This window comes from Schistocerca americana, chromosome 1 (genome assembly GCF_021461395.2).
Source record: "Schistocerca americana isolate TAMUIC-IGC-003095 chromosome 1, iqSchAmer2.1, whole genome shotgun sequence".
Classification (NCBI taxonomy): Eukaryota; Metazoa; Arthropoda; class Insecta; order Orthoptera; family Acrididae; genus Schistocerca; species Schistocerca americana.
In genome coordinates this window covers 473,699,686-473,727,495 of record NC_060119.1, presented here as the reverse complement: position 1 = coordinate 473,727,495, position 27,810 = coordinate 473,699,686, and the positions used below count along the sequence as shown (strand labels likewise).

The window sequence follows — 27,810 nt, the reverse complement described above, 5'->3', positions numbered from 1 at the left end:
CTCTTACAATCCAGCGGACAACTTGATGGTCTCTCTAACACTCATTCGCTTGACTGCATTTTTTGCCCATATACAGTCCAATCGCAGTTATAATTAAGCCCTCCGCTTCTGTATGTGGCTGATATACAGTATTTTGTATTCATGTCTCTCCTAGTATTTCCCAATATACATCACTCCATTTTTCGCAGAGTACCCTTAGTTTTCGTGAGATTTTCGCTTTAAAAGTTCATGTCTTACAGTCGTAAACCAAAACTGGTAAACGCACTCACTACAAACTTTCCTTTTCAGATGCACTGGCAACTTTGTTTTGAAAATCCTATTTAGTTTCCCTGTCAACTGGTTGTATGACATCGCTGTCGATTTGTGAGTTTTTCTTTTAAATGTTACAACTAAACATTATTTCTGTGTGTGTGTGTGTGTGTGTGTGTGTGTGAGAGAGAGAGAGAGAGAGAGAGAGAGAGAGAGAGAGAGAAGGAGGGGGGGAGGGGGAAAGGAATGAGAGAGGACGGGTAGGTGGAGGTTTTACAAGTTACAGGGATGGCGAACGGGATCAGGAATAAGATGCCTGGTATTAGGAGTCGTTTTTCCAAACAAATAAAAAGTAAAATGCACTCATCTATTCTGAGTCGGTTTCAGCACCGTTAGAGGTGACGGATCCTTGCCTTCTACAGATGTGCGAATATCGTCACAGCTGGTCTTCAGCAAGTTCGATGTAACGGCAGTTTTTACATAACTAAACTTCAATAGGTAGCATCTATTGGTTTTCAACTCATGAAAAACAGCAACGTGCACGTACCTCACCTAGTCACCATGTTGAGATAAATCTAATAGACTGAGAAACCATGCTCTGATGAGAGATTCTATGCTAGACCTCAAAAATCTATTGGTTACATGCATTTATGGTACATCGAATTCCTAGGATTCAGAATTGTCTTCCGTCATATCATTACCCTTTGCCCTGTGTCGAGTCCTTCCTCGGGCATGGGCGTGTGTGTTCGTCCTTAGGATAATTTAGGTTAAGTAGTGTGTAAGCTTAGGGACTGATGACCTTGGCAGTTAAGTCCCACAAGATTTCACACACATTTGAACATTTCTGATAAAATTTGTGCTTTGTTTTCTTTTTGTGAAATATATTAGAAGTCTATCAATAATATTACGGCATCTACAGGAGACTCTGTGGTTCAGCAGGTAAATGAACGTAACTCCAGATCCAAAGACTCGGAGTTCAAACCGCGCTCGATTAGCAGTTAACTTAATTTTACCTCTTAAAATGTATGGTGTATTATGGTGTACGTGTTTCCACCGTTGTCTGAACGCCTTGTTAAACTATGGATCCCCCTATAATTAACAGGTAACAAAAAACTTTTAGCATGCTGGATTGATTGCCGGGCAACAACTTGTTGAAATCAATAAAACGAAAAAAACAGCCGAAGTTCCAAATTTCACTTATTTTATGTCTAATTTCGGGACGGGCCCCATTTTCAGATCACCCAGATTGCCAAACTGGTATTTCCCAAAATATAAGAACCACGTCAAGATAACGTACATATACTTATAACAAAGTGCAAATTAACAGCAGAGAGTATACAGATAATTATCTGTATCTCTATAACCGTTCATTTGCACTTTGTTATACGTATATGTATGATATCTTTACATGGTTCTTATATTATGGAAAATACCATTTTGACAATCTGGATGATCTGAAAATGAGTCTCGATCGGAAAATAGTCATCAAGTAAACGAAAGTGAAATTTGCAACTTCGGCTGTTTATCCGCTGTTCTGATTGAGTAACGCCTAACGAAGACGAGGGCATATCAGTTGCAATAATACCATGCCTGTTAAAGCACTTCCATGTTCAAGCCAACATCCGGGTTGACCAATGTTTCGTTTTTCCTGCTACTATAAATACAATCTGAAACCAAGATATTACCGACCATCTTTAAATGAGCACTCCTGTCAATCTTGTAATTACTTTTAGATAGGTATTCTCCACAATATTTTCCGCATCTCTTACTGTACACATATTTCGAAGGCATTAACTTTTTAGTTTCCTTTTAAATTCCAGTGATGTTATCTGTTGCAACAACGTATGAGATGTTCTTTCATCACAACAAATAGCCGCCTTTTCCTCCTTGCTAATCTGGTGGCACCAATTCACATTCCATTCGTTCTTTGTTTGTTTTGTTGACAATTTTGTATTCGATTGATGCCTGCGTTATTATATATATTGCATCTACGGGGAGTCTTAGTTCTAGCGTAGCGCCTTTCACTTATTTAACACGTGGTTACTGCGAAATATGATGAGACTAGAGACAACTGCTGTGGTTCTAATCGTTTTGTAGTACTGCAGCCACGCGGGATTAGCCGAGCGGTCTGGGCGCTACAGTCATGGACTGTGCGGCTGTTCCCGGCGGAGGTTCGAGTCCTCCCTCGGGCATGGGTGTGTGTGTTTGTCCTTAGGATAATTTAGGTTAAGTAGTGTGTAAGCTTAGGGACTGATGACCTTAGCAGTTAAGTCCCATAAGATTTCACACACATTTGAACATTTTTTATAGTACTGCAGTTCTCTTCGTACATCGATCACGTACTGGCACAACTTTTCGTTTCATAAAGAATCACAGCTGTTTTAAGACTGAGTGACTTCAACCTGCTCTTAGAAACGCGATCGATTAGCATCACTTTAATTTGGCTTGTGCTGTATAAGAACCATAATTTATTGTTTCCTCGTCAGCGACAGATACTACGTTTCGAAGTTGGAACGTCTGCCTCAGCAGCTGAGTGGTCAGCGAGGCTGACTGCCAGACGGGGGACCCGGGTTCGATCAGCGGCCGGGTCGGAAACTTTAGCCGCTCGGCGACTGGGTGTTATGTTATCCGCAGCATCATTTCATATCGTCGACGTGCAAGTGGTCGAAGTGACGTCAAATAAAAAGACTTCCACTACACGGCGGAACAACCCCAAATGGCGTCTCTCACCCAAAAATGCCATATGACCATTTCATTTCAAAGTTGGGAATCACTGGTATACGAAGGCATTCACGCTTTAGAACATCTGTACTTAGATGCAAAGAAGCTGTTCCGTGGCGGTCGATCATTCGTTCCCTGAATCTAGTTACGTCATACACAATAGAGAATCGAGTACCGCAGTTGGCACCAACGGTGAAGTTTATTTATTTACTAGCGAACGAGGCAATGCTTTGATATTGTTAAATACAGTATATATGCGAATTGGATGTGCGTCCTAATCTCCATTTCTCCCCTCTCTCCTCCTTCCCCCTCCCTTTCTCCATATCCTTCTCTTCCCCCTACCTCCGTCCATCACCTTCCTTCCTGCTCCCTGTACATCCCTTATCCCACACTAACTCCATCCATCTCATGCTCCCTCATGTCTCTGTCCATATCCTCCTTCGCCTCCTTTACATCCATTTCCTCGCCCATTCTTTGTCCATCTCCTCCTCCCCCGTATCTCTGACCTTATTTATTTTTATTGGAAACGGAACCTTGATTGGGAATATAAGTCAAAATGAATGGGTAAACGGGTTGGAACGATTAGTACGCGGGGTATGAAAGAGACCTTTCCAGTTGCTGGGTCTGTGAGGATACTAGTTTTAATGATAGTATTTCACATGGTTTGAATCTACGAACAGGTAGGATCATAACGTTAGCCATAAACCCAACTTTCCTGTTTGCCGTTAAAAATGACTGCGAAAAGGAAAACAAAGCAGCACATTTTCACAGCACACAATAGAATGTTCTTCCTCGCAACCGATTACATAGAAAGTGTTTATTGTATAACATGCCTGTATCTTCAGTGATTTAGGCTTGCGTTGTCAGTCAGACGGTCAGCTGGCCGAGAAGGGACTCATGTAACTGAATATTTCCTTGAAATTGTGTGAATTGAAACGAAACGCTGTCCACGCTCTTCATCAGTCTCATTCACTCGACGATCATGTGGCTGCCCTGCGTTAGGCGTACGCCGACCGATATTTCGACGCCTCACTGGTGGCCTTTTTTCCAAAGAAATAAGACACGAACTGAAATCAACTGAATATTTGCAACCATAGAGTAAATATCTCTGGAGTGAGCATTCACATGCGCAGAACAGATTTTGTGTTGTCAACATACATTGCCGGCCTGGTCACGTGTTCTCGGGACGTCGTGTGTTTGTCCGTATAGCGCCCAGTGTATTTCGAATGTCACTACATCCCTAGTACAGACGGATTCTTTTCGTACGTGTCGTGGATTATTTATATATGTTGCGCAGACATTTTAAAAGTATCCATCTGATACCGGGAATAAACCAGCTACGTAACTTTTAAGGGCAAGTGATATTGCATTCTGCTTCTTTGCGATAGGTGTCACAGTTCAGATGCACTCGATTTTTGGTAGTTTTCGGTATGATACGGGACTTTATAGTATTACAGAGCCTGACGTACATTTTTGCAGTGATAGTCTTGCAGAACAACACCGAATTTGCCACACATTAGCGATTATATCCCTGCTAATTCGTCCATTTTTCTGCTATTTCTGCGTACTTATTTTCTCGTTTTTGCGACCTAAAGCACAATTTTTCTTACTGGTGACGCTTTGAAGTGTTTACTTAACGCATTTTACGTACTTGCTCCCAGTTTATTAAATAAATAGTAGACTGATTAAGAAGGGGGGGGGGGGGGGAGGAAAGGCGATCGGAGAATAAATGTACCCTAAAGCAAATACAGTTGGTCATGTAACAGTCAACCCATATAACACCATTGAGGGAATGTGGAAAGTGACATAAATGAAAGAGTTTGGGGAATGTTTACTAATATTTTACGCTTCTTAATCAAATGGTGAAGAAAATAAATTGAAGGCAAAATACATCAAAGAAGATGAATGTGTACTTTGATTAGCTACACTATTGTGTTTATTTGATTTGTGCAGAAAATGTATTTAAGCTGAATGCAGAAATTGGTAGTAGGTGCTACGGAAAATTAAAAATAGTTGGTATAGCATCTACCTTCAGCCACACACGTCCAAATTTTTCTCTGTCTAAACATTCCTCTTCAAAGTGTTTTGAACAAACTTTGGAATATTTTGTGGGGACAAAATTACTCCTTATTTTCTGGAGCCACATGTTTACTCATTGTTCATCCTTCGGGAAGCTAAAACATAAATCACACATAATCATTCTCCATGTCCTACACACTTAACATGGTCTTCTACTGTAACTTTATAGTAAACAAAAAAGGTTTGGACACACATATTATACCAAGACAATTACAGACTCCCACTCTATTGAATTTATCTGTCTCCCGTCTTTCAAATCTATATACATAATCGACAAGTCACTGATAAATGCATGGAGGATAATATTTGCTGAAACGACTAACCATTCCCTTTCCTGTTCCACTAGCAAATTTACGAGAGGAAGCGATTGTTTGTAAGCTTTTGTACGAGGCGTAATATCTATTATATAGTCATAAAATCGTACAAAAATAGGTCTATAGAATCAAGCCTTAATTATAATGCGTCTCGAAATTTTTAAACATAGTACCCATGAAAAGTTACTATTCCTCCTTTCACATATTTTTCTTTGCATCCGTAGCAACAACAGTAATTCACCTTCGCTATTACACTATCAACAAACGGTGAAAACACAACAAAAACTCTTTGTATTATAAACTTCAAACTCTGCGGGAAGGACACACGCACAGCGAAGTCCCGAAAACACGTGACAATCCTGGTTTAATGTTGACAACATGCGCAGAACGCAATGCTCACTCCAGAGATATTTACTCTATGTTTGCAACACACCAAATTACCACGAACTGGCATCAATTTAGTCTTTGCAACAAACCAAAGATATTATCGCCACCGTTAACACACTGAAGTAGCGTTTTCAATTATTTTTTTTCGCAAAATATCACTATTCAATGCGGAATTTGTTCTTCCTATGAAAACATGTGATAGCAAACTGTCAAACCGTCAGTCGCATTTCTTTCATTGAGATTTTCATACAAAAATACCATTCAAATTTCCGACTTTTCCTGAGGATTTTCCAGCAATTTTCTTTCATGAAAACATTGTCCTTAGTTACGTAGACAATTTCAAAGAAGGCAGTTAAATCGATCGAGCTTTTCTCAAGTGATGATCTTTCATAAATGCAGCAATTGATTTTTATTTAAATAGATACTTCTGGTATACATCTAGGTTAGCTACCGGGAAACTAAAGCACAAAGTAACTTTTTATTGTTTATAATAAGAGTTATTCCATAATTTTATTCAATGTTTTCAGAGAAATAACATATTCCTGCTAACTCCCTAACTGCCAAGATAACACTAATTAGTAGTTAAATTATGTATATTCTATATCGCTTACTTACTAATTAAGATTTCACCCTGTTTTAGTTGCATTGTATTTCCAAAGAGATATTGTCAGGTATACGGCCCGACTGTGAGGTGGAAGTCAACACGGAAAGAGTCAGGTGCTGCGGCATTGAGCGTAGACGTGGAGGACTCTATGGTGAAAATGCTAACGAATGGAATCAGTACCTGGAAGTGGTGCTACACACGTAAGGAGACCGGAAGAGGCGTTCAACTCGGTGAGAGATCAGGGCAACTGTCTGACATCACGGTAGAAAGGAAGAAATGTTTACACTAAGAACCGTAGACATCTCAATTTCTTGCCTGGAAACACGTTTTTGCAGTCGGGGAGGGCGGCCAGGAAGCTGATACCGGATGGCTGGATCACCAGTCGCCGGCTGTATCGTGTGAAGAGAAGCTACTTGAACGAATGTCTCGTACTGCTAATATTGCTGTTGTGACTGCCTAAGTCTTTCGAGGTGTGGTAACTGGTTCTACCAGTGGTCTTTTCGGTTAGATCGTACATGGAATTCAATATAATTTTTGAGAGATCCACCAGGCCGCCTCCTTCTGGTGAGTCGCTGTGCTGTACCCCACTTAACTGATACCACACAAAAACCGATCCTCTTATCTAGAAGTCGAAGGAGGAACACATTGTACGCTCCAAACGACATTGTGTACTCATGCAGCGCCAACAAGAAGAGATGTATCGCTATTGAACCTATGACTGCTGCGCTCACAGTGTCTACATTAGTGCAGGATTCGACGGTAAACCCAATAGAAACACAGTAGATGCACTTGTGCGACAAACGTTCTTTACTTACTGAATAACACCCTTTATGTGTCTCAAATTACTCACATGCGGACAATCTCTGAAAACGTATTCCCCTTAATTATGCAACAACCAGTTTTCAACGAATTCATACACAAACTAAAGAAGAAAATGGTCGCAGGCCTTTGTTTGGCGACATTTAATGATGAAAATTATGTAGAATATTTTACTGTCAGCTTTCAAGACCGAAATAATATACTGTATACGTTGCAGTCAGCCTTCACAAGATGATCGAGCGAGGTGAGGCAGTGGCTAGCACACTGGAGTCGCATTCGGGAGGACGACGGTTCAATCCGGCGTCCGGCCATCTTGATTTAGGTTTTCCGTGATTTCCCTAAATCGCTTCAGGCAAATGCCGGGATGGTTCCTTTGAAAGGGCAAGGTCGACTTCCTTCCCGATCCTACGCGAATCCGATGTGACCGATGACCTCGCTGTTTGGTCCCCTCCCCCAAATCAACCCACCCCCAACCCCTTCACAAGACGCAACGAATTTCCATGTTCGAAGTTGTGGGACTTATAGTTAGTATGCAGACACAAATTCTTCATTTCTGACGGCTGCAAAATCCATACGCTGATGGGATTCCCAATTAAGTACTAGAAACAAACCCATGCAGAATCGTTCTACTTTCTTGAACTAACTATTAAAGCCTTGCGCTGGAACTGTGTTAATAACAGCTTAAAGAGGGCTCACTTTTCTGCACTTAATACAGAAAGCACACAGTGACGAGACAATGGCATAGCGATCAAATTTTCCGACCACACTGTTCGAGCCATTAACAGATCATTTGCTACGTAATTATGCGTAGGAAGCATTCGTGGACTTTGCGGTCAACAGTTTGTCCGGATTCTTGGAGCACGTCAACCCGAACCTTGTCGACCTCGAAAACGTTGCCCCACGAGTATGACGCAGGTTGCCGGCGGAAGCTCATACAAACATCGTATCCAGCTATACGTAGTTTGTGAAGAAACAGCATGAGGCGCGAATAGGGAAAGCAGCCTTCTGATAGTTCCAAAGGTGTAAAAACAAATTATAACCGTATGGGTAGTCACGAACGCAGAAACGAGTTGTCCAAATCGCGAGGCAATTTCACCCTGATGGATCGCCATCAAGCTGCTGCTAGAGGTCGCACCGAACGTCAATGTGCGAGAGGCGTTGATTTTTAAATTTGGCAATAAATGCAATAAATAATCTTTCTTGCAATAATATATATCACCAGCAATTTACGTCAGAGAGGAAACAGTAATACGAGTACAACTGCAAGGGTCTTGGAGATACAGAGGACGAGATAACAACTAAACAAACCTTTACTTTTTCTACTGCCAAGATAAACATCAGTGCTCCACAAGATTCATGATCACTATAATGCGGCTCACCTTCAACCACAGCTGCAAGAGGAAACAGCTTAGCACATCTACCTATGGTCTAGACTGTAGAGCGTCATGCCGAAGCCAGAAGCCAAACGGATTAGACTTCAGTATTCCCAACCAAGATCCCTTCTCAAATTATTTTGTTGTTAAGTAAGCAAATTTGGCACCCCTCAACTTCTTTATAGTCTAATCTTAATGTGGCGCTCTTCTATCGTTATACATTTTATCGATCGTTAGCACGTAAGAAACTTTAAAACAAGCACCTAAAATTAGTGAAAAGTGAATCGCATCCAAGTCAAATTCTGAATTCCTTTATCCTGTAACAAATGGCCCTGAGTGCTGGTTACAGAAGCCTCATGAACTTCTCTTTACACATATTCCACTTATTCAAAAACAAGCAATTTTTCATCGTTTTATTCAATTCTTCGAAACGTATGATACCGGTCACTTGAGACAGCAGTTAACAAACAAACAACTACTTGTCTGAAAATACGAAAGTCAAGAGTTGTAACAGTAGTTACCGTTTGCAAATAGTCTTACCACTTCACAAAAATTTTCCATTGTTTCGTACAGATTTGTGCGACCCATGAGCCCATACTCGAACACATTGTTTTAATCAGTTGTTTTTGTCTTGTTTAAATTGTTATAACCGTTAGACGTAATTTGTACGCCAAAAGAAGAGCAAATCGATTCTTACACTACACAGAAAAACAAGCATTTTAGAAACACTACGTATTTGAATAACGATCCGCGTTAATGATGGAACCAGAAATACTCATTTTGCATTTCAGGCATAAGTCATCTAATGTCAGGTAGCTAAGATTGTCTTTGCAAATTAATGTACAATTGTTAACTTGATTTACTAGCACATCGTCAGCTGTTTCACGGAAGGGTGACAGTAATATCGAAAGTCGCTTGTTTACATCAAGATGGTAGTCGTGTCGTTCATTTACATTTAGCTACAACGCTTGTATCAAATCTGCAGTCATTACAATGCGAACAACTGTAAGGTTATAGCCAGACTGTGCACTTGAAAAACACAAGGAAGTAACTGTTTCAGTGTACGGCGGTAAGCACTAATCTACGAGGGGGCGTTCAATAAGTAACGCAACGCTCTCTTTTTTTTCTCGGCCTATTTCGGATGAAAAAATGGGGATTTGTTGTGGAACATATAGGAATATTCCTGCTTCAGCCCCTGTAGTTTCATGAAGTTCGCCTTGCCGGCCGGAGTAGCCGTGCGGTTCTAGGCACTACAGTCTGGAACCGAGCGACCGCTCCGGTCGCAGGTTCGAATCCTGCCTCGGGCATGGATGTGTGTGTGATGTCCTTAGGTTCGTTAGGTTTAATTAGTTCTAAGTTCTAGGCGACTGATGACCTCAGAAGTTAAGTCGCATAGTGCTCAGAGCCATTTGAACCTCTTTTTAAGTTCGCCTTAAAAATGTCGCCTGGAAGGGAAGAGCGTTCCAAACAAAGAGCTGCCATTTTGGCGGAAAACCTGAGCATTGCAGACATACATACGCGCTTACAGAATGTCTACGGATACCTGGCAGTGAACAAAAGCATGGTGAGTCGTTGGGCGAGGCGCCGGACATCAGCGCAACAATGTCACACAAACCTGTCCGATCACTCGCATGCCGGCCGGCGGCACACAGCTGTGACTCCCGCAATGTTGAAACGTGTGGACACACTCATTCGAGGTGAGCGACGTGTCACAATCAGACACCTCGTCGCTCAACTGGACGTCCCTGCTGCTAGTGCTAACACGTTTGTTCACCAGTTGAAGTACTCAAAAGTGTGTGCCCGCTGGGTTCCTAGCGTCTAATAGAAGACCATCAAGAGCAAAGAAGGACCATTTGTACGGAATTGCTTGCGCATTACCAGGAGTATCGTAACAATTGTCACAGGCGATGAAACTTTGGTTCCATGACTTCGAATTGGAAACAAAACGGCAATCCACCGAGTGACGTCACACAAACTCTCCTCCAAATAAAAAGTTCAAAGCCACATCCTCAGCCGCTAAAGTCATGGCGACGGTCTTCTGGGACACTGACCGGGTTACTGTGTTTGATGTTTCCCTCATGGCGAAACGATCAACACTGAAGTAGATTGTGCTAATCTCAGAAAGCTGAAGAAATGCCTTCAGCCTGTTCGTCGCCACAAAAATGCAAACGAACTTCTCCTTATCCATGACAACGCTAAGCCTCACACACATCTGTGCAGCCGAGAGGAGCTGACAAAACTTAGACCGTTCTTCCTCATCCACCCGACAGCCTGGATCTTGCACATTCCGAATTCCGTTTGGCCCAACGAAGGATGCACTCCGCGGGAAGCAGTAAGTGAACGATGGAGATGTTACTGATGCAGCAAGACGTTGCCTACGACGTCGACCAGTATAGTGACACCACGCGTACATACAGGCTGGATAGAAATAACCTGCTTTCAAAAAAAAATTAAACTGCATTACTTATTAAACGCCCCTCGTACATCGTAAAGATCGAACGATTTTGCACACTGCTATTGTACTAGGGACTAGGGACTTTAGGTCTCGGCGCTACAAAATACAGGAACGTTTCGAGGATCTTAGTCGGCGCTAGAAGCAGAGCTTACAAATCCATATACATCTTCATTATAAGAACAGTTTGGCTACTGATTTATATAATACCTATTTTCCGCCTCCACTTGGTTATGAATCATATCAGTAATTTTGAAATAAATAAAGCAATTTAACAATAAGGAAACACATCCTACGACGACGATTACGCAGTGAACTGTGTAGTAAGCTCACGGTGATCACGTGAGCCACATATCTTTTTTCCTTTTCTTTTTTGGATTATTTGACTTTGATTCTACGCCATTTAGTCACAATAATAGTTTATCAGTGAGTTCCCTTCTTTTGTCTCCCTCTTTCCGAAGACGGAGACAATGAATAAAGGCAGACAGCACTAGTCACGGAGGTGAAACTCATACAGTGGCTTAAGGTAACGCGGCCTTGGTTCGTTGTCAGGCTACTTTGCGCGCTGCAAGTTTATTAACCCAACATTTTGGTTTCTTATTGCGTGATCTAAAGTCTTCCTTATTTGTTTTGCTTTCGTTCAAAACACAAGTTGGTTTCATAACATTGTGCTCCTAATTACGACTTCGTGCGTGCGTGCGCGCGCGCGCGCGCGGGTGTGTGTGTGTGTGTGTGTGTGTGTGTGTGTGTGTGTGTGTGTGTGGTTTGCACTCTTTGATTCGCATTGTGAATATGTTGCTCGCAATCTGCTTGATTTTTTGCTCGCATCTGCACGACTGCATGGAATAAGCGATTCCATATTTATTTTTGTTTTATGTAACACTGAAGTTGATTTCGTAGCATAGCGTTTTGCGAACATCAGTTCCCGCCTACGAATCCGTGTGTTGGTTCAAATGGCTCTGAGCACTATGGGACTTAACATCTGAGGTCATCAGTCCCCTAGAACTTAGAACTACTTAAAACTAAATAACCTAGGGACATCACATACATCCATGCCCGAGGCAGGATTCGAACCTGCGACCGTAGCAGTCGTGCGGTTCCGGACTGAAGCGCCTAGAACCACTCGGCCACCGCGGCCGGCAATTCGTGTGTGAACTGCTCGATTTAAATGCTTTGTAAGTATACTGTTCTTTATTCTGCTTTACTTCCGTTCGCATCGCTTTTTTTGTGCTTTCTCGCATTTAATGGAGAACTTGCATTAGCAGTTTTTGACAGAATTGGTATCCAACTTTATTACATCTTGCCACATAATAAGTATGTATTTCTGCTTTCACTGGTGTTGCTTCTTACCAATGAGTAGGATTAGTGACAGAGTAAGTAGTTATTGTGCAAGCTATTACTATGCAGAAAAAATATTCAACATTGAAATGCATATTAGTATGGGATTGTGTGGTATGGTGTCAACATACTTTTGCCGTGCTTAATGCGACTTTAGTAAACTCTGGTTATACATAATTCACTAGTAGATTCAATGATGAAAGCATTAGAGTGTGTATTACTTGCTTTTAAATTTCCATTTGAGCGGGAAGATAATACGCTGTACATTGATTTCTGCTAAAGTATATTGTTTGAAATACCTGCTAATAATGAGTGAACACATCCGCATAACTACTGGTGCGTTTTTAGTATCTGGAAGGAAGAACGCAGAGTCATTAAGACTACAAAGCATACTCGTAGCAAGAAGCAACAACATTCAGAGCAGAAATACATACTTATTCCGTGAGAAGATGTAGTAAATTAAATAGCAATTCTGTCAAAAGCCGCGAAAACAGGTGTGAAAAAGTACGAAAAAAATGGTTCAAATGGCTCTGAGCACTATGGGACTTTACTTTAAGGTCATCAGTCCCCTAGAACTTAGAACTACTTAAACCTAACTAACCTAAGGACATCACACACATCCATGCCCGAGGCAGGATTCGAACCTGCGACCGTAGCGGTCGCGCGGTTCCAGACTGTAGCGCCTAGAACCGCTCGGCCACGCTGGCCGGCTACGAAAAACTGATGCAAACTAAAGTGGGATACGAATAATATACTTTCAACGCATTTAAATCGTGAAGTTACATATATAGAATCATTTACTTCGAACTATATTACAGATGCATCCAAAATAAAGCAAAGTATGAGCAATATAATATTGAAATGGAAATGTCGTGTGGCTAGGTCCTCCCGTCGGGTAGACCGTTCGCCTGGTGCAGGTCTTTCGGTTTGACGCCACTTCGGCGACCTGCGCGTCGATGGGGATGAAATGATGATGATTAGGACAACACAACACCCAGTCCCTGAGCGGAGAAAATCTCCGACCCAGCCGGGAATCGAACCCGGGCCCTTAGGATTGACAGTCTGTCACGCTGACCACTCAGCTACCGGGGCGGACAATATAATATTGACAACTCAACTCAAAGAGAGCAATACAGACATGAAGTCGTAATCACGAACACAATGTGATGGGGGAAAACCAGTATCTGAGAGATATCATGTCAGATGATTTTTAAGTTTCGACATGTTTTACGGCATGACGTCATTTACAAAATTTTACATGACTGTGAACCCCAGCTACGAGAAGTTAATCTTAGTGTTTGGTCGATATTTCTCCAAACTATTACTTTGCAAAGTCACAGAAACATTTCGGTTTCCAGGCACGCACTTTACTGCTAGACGACGAGGCCTACACACGAATTATGAACGAAAAATAATGTTATTTAAATCGCGTTTTCGAATTAAATATATAGATTTTCGCGCCATATTTTCTCGTATTCAAAGTTCACTGCCACGCCATGAGAAGTACTAATGTCATTCACTGTTTCTCTAACGAATACGGGCCTTGCCCTTTTGTTCTAATACGCCATTCAAACTCATACGATTCATTCGCGTACTCATCCGCCATCAGGGGTAAATTAATAAATGGAAACTACAATCCACCATTATATGGATGCTTATGGATACAGCGGCACTATACTATTAATATTTGGACGAAATAATTGATATCCAATGGCATACCTGCAAGTACAGATATAAAACAAACGAAAACTCATCATTAAAATCTATTCAGTACCTTCCGAATATTATTAATCTATATTGAGATTTCTGTTCCCTCGAAGAAGTAAATTGGTTTATAATATTCCTCGTCCAAAACACTGAAAGAAAGACTACATGGCCATAAAAAAATTAAAATGTTTTAGGTATAGAATTAATACACCCACATATCATTACGCAAAGAAAGAAGGAATATTATAGCGGCTTACTCAACCCTATTTCGATCAATGTTACTCGTTTCTAAATAACGAGCTGTATCTATCACGTCATGAATTTTAACAGATTTAGATGCAACAATTCACGTAAGTTTCCACTGGAAACTGTCTGCGGTAAAAACTTGGATTACTGTAAGCAACGCAATACAACAATTATAGCACGCATCAAACAACGTTCTAACGAGTAAGTTAGACTACGCTCAGAATAAGTAGATAACTGAGTATCCCTCACTCATTTACGTCGCTGAGCAAGTCCAGCAAAAACTAGCACGGAATCGAGAGATGGTGACACCCGCCATTTTGTCGAACATAGCCATCCATCAACGGTCACCCGTCGTCTCAGACACAGCAAAATTTTTTACAGTGCTACTGATATAACTGTGTGGCAAGGCCAAAGAAAACTCTTGCCTCTTCATGATGTGCGTTCTAACGCCGGCTCAAGCGCGTTCTGACAACGCAGCCATCCACTTTGTAGATACATCAGTGTAGCACTAGGATGGAATTAAAAACCACTAAACCAGATATATTTTGCAACAGAAATATGACATTTGTTTATCAGTTATTTGCAGTTATGAGCGTCAATTATTTGCACTCCGAATCATTTTTGCTATGAAAAGGTGAAATGAACCGTGTAATACATGAAATGGCTGTCGGCAATTTTTAAAATGAACAGATTACTGGAATAAGACAACCACAACTCATAGCTTTTCACAACTTATCTTGAAAGGTAGTATCGCCTTGTCGACAGTCAACGTCATTAGAAGTATCAGGAGTTAGCGTACGTAGCGCAATAAATGGTAGCAACAGCAAAAAGGACACAACAAATTTGTTGTTACGCAGGTTTCCTAAGAACCATAAGAGGCATTAAACAGCAAAGTCAAGAACTGTTTAGTTACGATCTTCTTGTAACCCACAGACATTTACTGAAGAATAACTATTCTTTTTAAGAACACGAAATACATAGTAAAATGTACAAGACAACATGAATTGCAGAATGACGTCTATATTTACAAAAAAAAGTGTAGTTTTGTTCATTACACTTTCAAATGAACCAGTTTATGAATGCGTAAAATAGGAAACTGGTGTCGAATGCAGGACATACGTTATAAAACATGCAAGAAAAGGCGCCATAAATGTAACTGAAAAGAAAACTACCACATAGGCGAAATCATAAAACAACACCAATAACAACAATTGCTTCCCGGTTTAAAATGAACCAATTCTGCAATTGAGAATCATTTAACACTGCCGTCTTTTGAAGAAGTAGTAATTATATCAAATGTTTATGAATTATAAAGTCAAGTCATGTGCAACAATGAAAAAATAAACAACGTGCAACATTATTGCACCTCAAAAATAGTGCATACTCTAATACGAAAACTAAACTCGGCGCGAGCAGGACATGAAGGACCAACGGTACCGACCGGTCGCCGTATCATCCTCAGCCTACAGACGTCACTTGACGCGGATACGGAGGGGCATGTGATCAACACACCGCTCTCCCGGCCGTCTGTCGGTTTACATACCAATGAAATGTTCGTATGGCATTGTTAGCCGGGAGGGCCCAAGCACGGTAGTTCAGCCGCCTAATGCCTCTTTAGTTGACGGCACATCGGCGACTTGCGAGTCAATGATGATGAACATGATGATGGACACACAACACCCAGCCCCTGCCGGGAATCGAACACGGACCTCCTGCGTGGTAGGCAGTAAAGCTACCGCTACGCTACGGAGGTGGACTACATACCGTTTAAAAAAAAAAAAAGGTAACAGAAACATACTGATGAGCCAAAACTTTATGGTCACCTACTTAATAGCTTGTTTGTCCGCCTTTGGAGCGAAATATATCACTGATTCTGCGTATCGCGGACCCCACAGTTTGTTGGTAGGTTTATGGAGGTATGTGGTATTAGATATCTACGCAGAGGTCACGTAATTCGCCTAAATAACGGGTCGCTGATTTGCGTACACGGTGATGGCGCCCGATAGCGAACCAGATGGGCTCCACAGGTTTTAAATCAGGCGAATTTGGTCGACGAGACATCAACGTGAGTTCACTATAATGTCCCTCAAACCGTTATAGCACGGTTCTGGCTCCGAGACACGGACAGTTATACTTCTGAAAGATGACAACGCCGTCGAGGAAGACATCAAGCATGAAGGGATGCAGGTGCTTCGCAGCTGTCAGCGTCTATTCGATTACTACCACAGGTCCCACGCAAGTGCAGGAGAAGTCTACCACGGCATACTACTGCTCCCACCAACCAGCGTCTGTAGCGCGCTGCACATTTCGAGCCGCCGTTCTCCTCGACGACGGCGTTTGTAGAGACGACCATCGATCTAGCGTAGCAAAAATGTGATTCAACCGAACGATCTAGCGTACCAAAAATGTGATTCACCCGAAGAGCCGACACGTGTCCATTGATCGAAGGTCGAATCCCGATGGTCCTGTGCCCACTGCAACCGTAACTGACGATGTCGTTGGGCCAACATGTGAATAAGTAGGGGTGGTCTGCTGCGGAGCTCCATGTTCAAGTGTACAATGAACGGTGTGTTCCGAAACATTTGGGCGTGGGCTAGCATTGTGCTCTTCATTTATCCTACTTTACAGAGCAGACAGCCTCCGGATCCCACGTTCTGTGAAGAGTCGTGGACGTCCAATGATTTAGCGCCTGGAGGTAGTTTCACTTTCCTCCTACCTCTTTCCACAGATGCCCACGACAGTAGCACGCGAACATTCGACTAGCTTTGCCGTTTTCGAAATACCTTTTCACAGGCTCTGCGTTATAATAATCCACCCTTTGTCAAAGTCGCTTATTTCAATGGATTACCGCATTTTCAGCCTATATTTTCGCTAGGACGATCCCCCGTCCGTGTGTGCATCGCTTACACACTTTTGTTATCGCGTCACGTGCCCGCAACGCCACCAGGGAGGCATCCGACGTCACCGTGGGCCATAATGTTTTGGCTTATTAGTGTACATGCTTGTTATTGATGCAATACTTCGTTTATATACTCTTGGAAATTTGTGGTAAGGTCTTATGGGACCAAACTGCAGAGGTTATCGGTCTCTAAGCTTACGCACTACCTAATCTATCTTTACGCTAAGAACGACACAAACATACATGCCCGAGGGAGGACTCGAACCTCAGACGGAGCGAGCAGCGCGGACCGTGACAGGACGCCTCAGTGGGATGAATTTCAGTTATATGCAGTTTAGTGAGTATTTCTTCGCAAAGGCATTGTAGCTTACTCAAACACATTCGTAAGCTTATGCTCTATTTACATTTATGTTACGATTATCCAGGTCTGTTGATATTTGACCAACGCTTGGGACGAACAAATATAATAACTATTTCGTAAATTAAGTAGACAAACAATTAAAAACGAACATTGATATTGTGGCACACCGTCCGTTCACGAAGTCCCGAGACTTATTTTAATCCTGGCGTATAAGTGACCTCAGCGCAGTAACTACAATGCAGCTTGAACTAATAACTGTAAACACTTGAACTAATAACTGTAAACAATAGATGTGCATTTGGCCAATACAATGGGACTGTTGGCTGGTTGATCATGAGGGGCAGATAATTGGAAAGGCTTTCTTTTCTCGTGCAAAGTGGCACCTTTACTTGTGAGAACTGCATCTTTTAACTGTAGGTGACAGAATGGATAATGGAGTGTGTTTGTGTTCTTGTTAACGATGAAAGAGAGAATGGAGAGGGTGAAAGCCGGTGTTGGTACGTAACCTACTCTCCCCGTGCAGCACAAAACGGACCGCAGAGTTTAGCATCCCCATCCGACGGACCGATCACCATCAGGTGTGCATTCCCTCATTCCATGAGACACTGCCGCCATTACTTCTGTAAAAGCAGATGCATTGTGTAAAGTTTATGTCGAATTCAGCTATCGTCTAGATGCTATTCGTGCTACTGCTGGTGGACACATAGAGCATTTGTAATAACATAGCTAAAACTTTTTATGAAAATTTTGCAATTCATCCCGTATTTGTAGTACATTTTTATCAATAAATATGGACAATTGATATCAGGTCACTATTTTTGCAACACGTTTATATCAATGACGTGCCACTAATCATGACAGATGACTCAAAGCATTTTCTCTGTGGAGACGACACAAGTGTTATCGTGAAAGACGTGGAACATAATATAAATAATGTAGCTCATAAAAGGTAATCGGTAACATAAGCACGTGGCTTTCAAATAACATACACCATCTAGGAAGCTGAGAGACTGATTTTATTCCTGGCGTACAAGCGACGTCAGTGCAGTGGTTACGGTGGCAGCTTGAAACTGTAAACAAAAGATACGAGCAGGCAGTGCTAAACAGTGGATGTATTGCGGTCCGTGTCAATGTTTTTTTTGTAGCAAATCGCAATGGAGCAGTATCTCTGGGTAAAGCGTTCAAGACATTCTGCAGAATGTTTTTAAGATGAGAAAAGTGGTGTACAAAGTTTGTACCGCACAATTTGACTCCCCAAAAAAAAAAGCATGGACGCCTACTGTGATTTGATTGGAATGCAAAACGCTAAAAATTCTTTTCTGGAAAAAATCATCACAGACTTATGATATCAACAGGAACCTACTGCAATACGATAAAGTGCAGAAATTCTTATGAAGCGTCAAAGCATTTGCGATATAACTGACTTTACAGCCAATGTGATGCGCGATTTGATAAACATCCGAAAGATGGACTTTTCTGATAATTTCACATGGTTGTATGAAAGTTGTGTGCGTTGTTCTCGAGTGTGGGGAGACTATGTAGAATACTTGAAGCATTAGAAACTACCATCTCACCTACTTTCTTTATAAACCCAGTTTCAAAACTTTCTGGACTGACGGGGTATGACTTTCTTGCAGCTAGGGGGCGCTAATGTGTCAAATGCCAGACGGTAAGAACTTTCACGGCAGGAAGTGTCACAACCGAGCTGACGCCACTACTCTCTGTTCGTTTGTTATCTTATTTTAGTCACAAGTTATGTTTCGACAGCTGGACTTGTTTTACGGTCCCGTATTCCGCGTTTCGGAGCTGCATAATACCTGCGGAATGGTTGTCTTCCGATGTGCTAGGAAGTATCCATTATCGCTACACAGCGAAAGTGCTATTCGTCGAAAACACGACATGTTTGTATATTTTTAAGAAAGGCGACTAAAAGCAATATGAGTGTCGAATGGATTCCGAGACTCTTTTGCATTTCTCCTCTGTAGAAGAGCATAGCCCTTTTCAGCTGGTAATTGTAGTTCGCTCTGTTGTGACACCATTTATTTAGGGCAATTGGGTGCTTATTTAATTTTGTAGGATTTTTCATTGCTTATAAATGGATAGGTGGAAGATGATGATGTTTAGGGTTTTTTCGTTCCAAAACCCGGTCGAAAAAATCCAAGCTGGGACTGGTTGCCTGATGTTCTGACTTATATGTCTTCATATTATCTCATTTGTCTTGATAATGTGATATCGTGATCTTGGAGTTTCGATTATGCAGAGAATTTTTGTCTAATTCTATAAAAGGTGAAAAACTTTGATACCTTGTCGATGTAGAAAATAATGTCTACTTCTGTACGAACTGATTAGTACTTTTGCCCAATTAAGTTGTTCTTTCTGTATCAGACTGCTAAACCATCACAAATCGTTGTATGCATTCTTGATCTGTTGACAGTCTAGTTCATTTTCTTCGTTTTTCAGAGGGTTCTGCTGGAGTAAAATCGATACTGCTTCGAGAATAATATAACGAGAAAATGCATATTTGAATTTCTCTGCTACTGCTTTGCCATTTTATACGTTTCTCGTTTGTGTTAGCAAGTGTTATCAGTCTTACATTACTATTATTAATCGTATGGCAGTTACAAAAAACTTTAGAAATACAATGTACATAATTTCCAGATATATTATTCATTTAATTTATCACATCTGCTTTACTGGCCAAGAAGTCCGAAGGACTTGTAGGATACGGATTTTGAGAACACTCACTCGTCCACAGTGTGTCTGATAATCTTAATCTGTCTTGGAGGGCCACAGGTGCACTCAGCAGCGGCGGTCTTTCCCCCTCTGTACAGCAGGTCACCGCATCTCCCATGATTCCACTCCAGGCATCCCTCCCTCAGAACAGCCAGCAACCTGGCAGAACGTGACCCCAATATCCACAAAGCTTGGAAGCAAAAGCGACCAGAGCTTTCTCCATGCCGACAACAAACCATGTGAAATTGATCTGTCCTGGAGGGCTAGGAGTATACTTTAACAGGATCCGGACCAATCATGGGTGATGCTGCACCGTCGTGCAAATTACCGTGGTACCACGGAAGCAGATGTGCCGCGACTTGGCGACCTATATCCTCAACAATCCCAGGCATCTCCTTCAAGATCAGTGGTACACACACAAATTATATGGCGTCGCTCAAGACAGCCATTACAGCTTCAGGAATGAGCCTAGAAACAGTGTATACAATCCTTTCCATCAATGGCCTCATTTCTATTTTATAAAAATGTTACCTGTCCATATTGATACCAAAAACCGCAGAGTGGTCTGGCAGTTAGCGTCTTAGGCTAATGACGGGGAAATTTTGTTTTTGGTTCCGTTGGGTTTTTCTGAGGTCCAGAACGGAGTGTACTTAGCACTGATATGAGAAACTGTTTCAATATGTATTAGCCGTTGATTTGTACTGTCAGTAAGTTGAATATAAATGAAGTATTATTACTCCTCTAATATTACACTGCTTGACAACTGCTACGGAACAGAGACATTGCTGGACACGAATAATCATAGGCAATAATGAACGACAGGAAGCTCACTACAGGCGAATAGAGGTGGAGCGGTACGTTTATAACGAAAAAGGTACTGATTTCACCACATGGGAAAGCAGGATGGCAGACATAAATAACATTCATGTTTGACACAGGTAAGACTCCCAACATACAGGTCGATATCGGACTCTCAATAACGAATATGCCCTCCGCGGGCACTAACGCACAGCTTGCACATGTTATTCGTGCTGGCTACCAAACTGTAGAGGAGTCCTTGGAGGATATTGACACACTCCTCTCTCAACACGGTTTCCATTTCTTGCACTGTTCGGGGAGATGGTGCTTGTTGAGAAACACATCTGTCAAGAACATCCCAGGCTTGTTCTATATGGTTTAAGTCCGGGGAGTTGGGTTGTTTGGGGGGAGGAGACCATACAGCGAGGTCATCGGTCTCATCGGATTACTGAAGGATGGGGAAGGAATTCGGCTGTGCCCCAAAGGAACCATCCAGGCATTTGCCTGGAGCGGGTTAGGGAAATCACGGAAAACCTAAATCAAGATGGGCGGACGCGGGATTGAACCGTCGTTCTCCCGAATGCGAGTCTAGTGTGCTAGCCACTGCGCCACTTCGCCCGGTAGTCCGGGGAGTACGTTAGGCATGCCATACGTTCAATATATTCACTTTCCAGGATGTCTGACGCCACAGCAGTCCTTTTTGGGCGGGCGTTATCGTCCATAAATAGAATGTCGGAAACGTATTCCCCCCTGAACAGATGGACGTGATCCACAATAATCTCCCTGCAATACCGCTGTGCTGTGACGGTACTTCGCGCAAAGACAAGCAGTGGTGTTCCGCTGTTGTGCATAATCTCTGCCCACACCTAGGCCATACCGACGGAATTCATGAACATTCTATGATGTGTAACGTGTTCCCCTTTAACACAACTGGTGACACGAATCACTTGCCACAGTGAAGCGGAATTCGTCGGAGAACATCACGCTAGATCACTCATGCTGACACAAACCAACACGCTCTTCGGAGAACATCACTCTGGATCGCTGATGTTGACACAAACCAACACGCTCGCTAAACCAACGAACACTTTCTCGAAAATGGTGTGGCTGAAGGGTCATGCATTTGACAGGCTTCCGAGCATACAAACCAGCCTAATTTAATCGCCGCAAAATGGTCCTGGCGGAGACACGTGTACCGGTAGCGGTTGCGAGGTCTGCAGCGATCTGCCTTGGAGTGAGATGTCTGATCCTTTTCGCCACTAGGACTACGAAGCGATTCTCTTGTGGTGTGATGGTCTGTTCACGACCATCGCACCCTTTACTGTGGCCACAGTAGTGACACTCTGACCGGCTTCGAGCCGTCCAACTGCTCGTCCATTTAAATGATGTCTCGCTGACATGTTGCTGTACTGCACGGAATTTCGCACAAATCGGTTTTCCAACTACCTTCTCAAACACCGTACTGCATGAACTATTGAGCCGTTCGTGCACAGCCTTCGCTGCAGTTAACACGTGTCGGCCTCTACAAGTACATTTCCTTTTGCTATTACTGTTAGGGCGTTCCGTAGCAATTTTCGGTTGTTCGGTAGCAATTGACAGATCTCCCTTAGTAAGCGCCACCTGCTCCTTAGCAATTGTCAAACAGTGTATTAAAGTCTTACTCTTGAATTCTTTTTATCTAAACAACACACTGTACCAACCGAAACTTGAGAGCAGCAAATATTCTGGATGGAGGCGCAAGTAAATCAAATGCTCCCTCCACTTTTCTTGTTTCCTTCTACCGTCGCGTTGCGCTCCATTCCTCTGCCGCCTGGAACTGAAAGCCTTCGGTCAAACAGCACAATTGCTTCAGCACCCGCTTAGAACCTTTGACGTCGCACAGTACATTTAGCGAAGTAGTAGCAAGAGCTGCTGAGCACGTCCGAACTGTATACACGGCAGTTGTGTGAATCAAGGACACAAATTCCACACAAACCATTTTTACAATAGACGTCTGTTGGGAAGAAGTCGTTTCTTTGTGATGCTATTTGGATGAAATTCCAATGTGACAACAAAGTGCGTTTACCGTCGCAGGCCAAGGGAAAAGCTTCTTCTCGTGGGCAGAAGATAGGAACAACATATTTCTCACCCTTAGTTTCTAAATTATTTCTTGTGAATGTATGTGTGCAAGTATATTTCACTGGAAACTATCATATATACATTTCCGATCATTCAAGTGTCACAAAGATTTTTTTTTTTACCGCTGCCTTCTTTCCTTTATGCATCTATGTCTGTTCGCTTGTGAGAATAGGAACGCTTAGAAGCACAGAAATGACACGCTATTTAGTTGTAAGTTATTCATCGGGAAAAAGTGGGGCAGAAAGCAGAAGATAGTTCCACGCATAAATGGAAGACTTCCTCCAGTCTCTCCATGAAATACCTCGCAGCAGCACGACATCGCTTAGCGCAGAGGTGTCGCTTTTATTGACAGAGCCAACGGCACTTGACTCAGATACTGACTTATCGCTTGCGATAAAGCTGACGTAAATGAAGAACGCGGCGATCGGTTGTTACGGCTCACTGAAAACGAGGTGCTGCACCAGACACTGGTAGGTGAGCAGTCACCGGCAACAGATAAAGGTCGCAGGTACATACCATATGGCGCAGCTTGAGCATACTTACGGTAGCATTGCCGCAAGGCGCCTTTCGTTTCTCTGCTGAGTCGTTCGTCAGGCGCTTGGACAAGAACTGCAACAAAAGAAGTGATGTTGGATAAAGGAACGTAGAACAACAAATGAGATAAAGTCTTTCCTATAAGGAGGAAACATTGAAGTGACAGAAAGAAAATACCACTCAGTAGCAGCAAAGTGTGAAAATGTCTGAATTCTAGGGGGGATTTCTATAGTGCGTCTAACTGAGGCTCGGACACACGACGTCCGTGAAAGGCTTGTGCTAAATATTCACTGACCGGCACAAAAAACGGAACACTAATTACTTTAAAAAAGTTTGATTATTTTTTTTTTAATTTTAAACTGCAGTCACTTTTTCTACAATAATATAATATTATAATGTGGTATAGTCCCATCTAGGGGAGTAACAATGAAAAAACGACGATTCAAACAAATTTAGCCAGAGATGCAATAGTAATACGAAAGGATACACACTTCAAGGAAAGTTTGAGGAAGATCATGAAGATAATGCAATTCTGTTTTGGTTTTTTACATTTCACTGTTCACTTCGAAGACCTCTCTTGGCTTCTTCAAAACTATGTATTTTCTCCCGCTGCACCAATCACGGCACCTTTCAGGCATGCTTCTGGAGAAGGAGGAGGAGGAAAGTAGTGCTTACCGTACCATCGACTACGAGATCTTTAGAGACGGAGCACATGCTAGGATTAGTGAAGGATGGAGAAAGAGAGCGGCGGTGCCCTTTCGAAGGAACCATCCCGGCGTTTGCCTTAACCGATCTACGGGAATAATGGAAAGCCTAAATAAGAAAATTCCTGGCAGATTAAAACTGTGTGCCCGACCGAGACTCGAACTCGGGACCTTTGCCTTTCGCGGGCAAGTGCTCTATCCTTTCTTTCAGGAGTGCTAGTTCTGCAAGGTTCGTAGGAGAGCTTCTGTAAAGTTTGGAAGGTAGGAGAAGAGATACTGGCAGAAGTAAAGCTGTGAGGACCGGGCGTGAGTCGTGCTTCGGTAGCTCAGTTGGTGGAGCACTTGCCCGCGATAGGCAAAGGTCCCGAGTTCGAGTCTCGGTCGGGCACACAGTTTTAATCTGCCAGGAAGTTTCATATCAGCGCACACTCCGCTGCAGAGTGAAAATCTCGTTCTGGAAGCCTAAATAGGGATGACCGGCCGCGGACTTGAACCGTCGTCTTCCCGAGTGCGACGCCAGTGTGTTAAATACTGTGCTAGCCTGCTCGGTAGGCACGTTTCCGGTGAGTGCTGCAATGTCCTCTTGAGGGTTTGAGGAAACACCTCGGGAGGGCCTCCCACAGGTTCTGTACTACTAAATACTTATAATTTTAGCGAACATGGTAAAGGGGTGAGAGCGATCTGTTTTCGATGATCAGTTAGAAAAAACAGTCAAGATAACAGAATCTCTCATTTATTAAAATGATCAATCGTTTTCGGCATCTTTAAACCACCATCTTCAGACTGTGGGCACCATTTGGCTGGAGCTGGTGAACAACTGCTTGCTTGTGCTCCCAACGGTACCTGCTGTGCAATGCTCTCTTGTGAGTTCTGGAACTGTAGCTGTTACCGTTGCGACCACACACAGTTATTCACCAAGCCGCCAGCTGCAACGAAATTGTGCTCATAATCTGAAGATGTCCACTTGAACAAGCCCAAATCGACCGGTTATTTTAATAAATGAGAGATTCTGGGATATTCACACAGTTATTTTTCTAATTGACCGCTGAACAGTGCTGACGGGCCCTCTCCCCAACTGGTCCCTACAAACCCAATAGAATTCAAACCAGGGCTTCGAGTCACGCCGCGTTATAGACATGAATCTCTGCTTCATCCAAGAAATCTTGCACAATTTTCACAACATATGGGCGTGCATTGTCACGAATTAGTGTGAAATCATTACCAATAAATGGAGCGAAAGGCACAACATGCTCCAAAAGGATTTCCTCCGCGTACCAATGTGCTCTTAAGCTCCCGTGCCCCACGAAGATCAAATCCGTCGTTTGAAGTCGTACGCATTCCTGCCCGCACCGTGACAGGTTCACCCTGAAAAGGTGTTGTGGATGTGAATTTCCCCAGGCTTCATCAGGTGATCGCAAGTCATCGGTGAACAACGCTTGCTGCCACTGTTGCACACTCCAGCCGCGATAATCCCTTGCGAAACGCAGTCGGGCTGTGCAATACTCTCTGATTTATTTATTTATTGTTCCGTGGGACCAAATTAAGGAGAAGTCTCCATGGTCATGGAACGAGTCAATACATGGATTTATAACACGATAGTAGAAACAGATAAAATGAAATATAAAAAACATATTCAGGCGATAAGTTTAAATAAAGAAAATCAACAATGTAACACTGGAATTTGCTTAATTTTGCTGATGAGTCCTCGGATTGAAGCAGACCTTCTCGACTTAAGATTATAGTCTTCCATTCTTCTTTGGCCTGTTCTCTGTCGCTGTGCATAGTGGCCGCGCGGTTTGAGGAACCATGTCACGGATTGCGCCGCCCCTCCCGCCGGAGGTTCGAATCCTCCCTCGGGCATGGGTGTGTGTGTTGTTCTTAGCATTAGTTAGTTGAAGCAGTGTGTAAGTCTAGGGACCGATGACCTCAGCAGTTTGGTCCCTTAGGAATTCACACACATTTCAACACTTTGTTCTCTCTCTCATCACTGACGCCCCCGATCTTGGTGGAGCCGATTTTGTGCTTCAGCGGCGGTGGTCTGACGGTTGCGAAGAACTCTAAGCTATAAGATGTGGTCACCTGTTTCCGATGTTGCTCTTTTCGACGCTGATCCGGGTTTTATTGCATAGACTTCGTTTCCTTGTACCCTCTTACAGTTCTGGAAATCGTAGAAGGTATAATTGCAACACTTCTCCAACGTAATGCTACGGTCATCTTTCACCAAAGCAACTTTTGATGCACCTTCAGGCTTAACGACATGTTTACTCTACAGAGTTAATTCCAACAGTCATAGAAAGATCCTACAACCATATGTAATTGAGAGGGGAACAATACAAGGTACAACGTCCTGCAAGAGCAGCACATTCAGTGATACGTTTATCAGGTGGCTCGGGAAAAAACAATTGTGGCTAGTGCAATAAACAACTGGCGTTTCAGTGTTTGCGTGCAAAGAAATGCCAATAACAAATAGTTGAAATGGCTCTGAGCACTATAGGACTTAACATCTGAGGTCATCAGTCCCCTAGAACTTAGAACTACTGAAACCTAACTAACCAAAGGTCATCACACACATCCATGCCCGAGGCAGGATTCGAACCTGCGACCGTAGCGGTCGCGCGGTTCCAGACTGAAGCGCCTAGAACCGCTCGGCCACACTGGCCGGCCGCCAATAACACACATTGCTTAAAAATATAGCATAAAATGCTACGCTCTGATGAAATAGTTAAGTACACACAATTTATTACGCGTTGCGTTTTTCATGCCGGTCAGTGCTGTTTTAATGTGCCGAGAAGGTTCACACAAGTAAAAACAAGAAAGCAGTTCCCTTAATAACTGGAAACAAATCGTTAAAAAAAAAAAAAAAAAAAAAAAAAAAAAAAAAAAAAAAAAAAAAAACCACTTCCATCTGAGAACCAATCACAGCACTATTAATTTATTTTTTTGATTTCTTACTGCCGTCGGCTACACAGATAACGTGATACATTCTAATTATTATTATTATTATTATCGGTCCGTGCACGGCAGTGCAGGATACCAATAGGTTCCAAAAAGCTGAGCGAAAAACTACGATTTTTTAGGGGTCGTATCTCGGCTTCTATTGACCACCGATATAAGAGGTCACGTGTTTTGGATATCCTTTGACCTAGCGGCCATTTATATAGCTGTCGGAAGAACGGGCACACAATAGCTATCCTACAGTACAGGGTTAAAATTTAAGCATTACACACTTTCTCCAGCCCAGGCAAATTGAACAAATCGGTCGGTTCCGTTGCGTTAGGTGTGGTTTAGGCAGCTTCTAAAAGCAATATTTGTTCATGAGTGGTTCCCGAGAAAAACCCCGAAGAACCATGATTTTTCGGTGTGAAAAGTACCAA

The 27,810-nt window shown here is 42.6% G+C and overlaps 1 protein-coding gene across 2 annotated transcripts in view; it reads right to left on the bottom strand.

Moving 5' to 3' along the window:
• Positions 1-27,810, bottom strand: part of LOC124603740 (inositol-trisphosphate 3-kinase homolog) — a 483,015-nt gene that overhangs the window by 265,250 nt on the left and 189,955 nt on the right. For both annotated transcript variants that reach the window (XM_047136422.1, XM_047136421.1), the window contains one exon: positions 23,742-23,807. In XM_047136422.1, the coding sequence (XP_046992378.1) occupies positions 23,742-23,807 (66 nt within the window). The remainder of the gene's footprint in view (positions 1-23,741; positions 23,808-27,810) is intronic.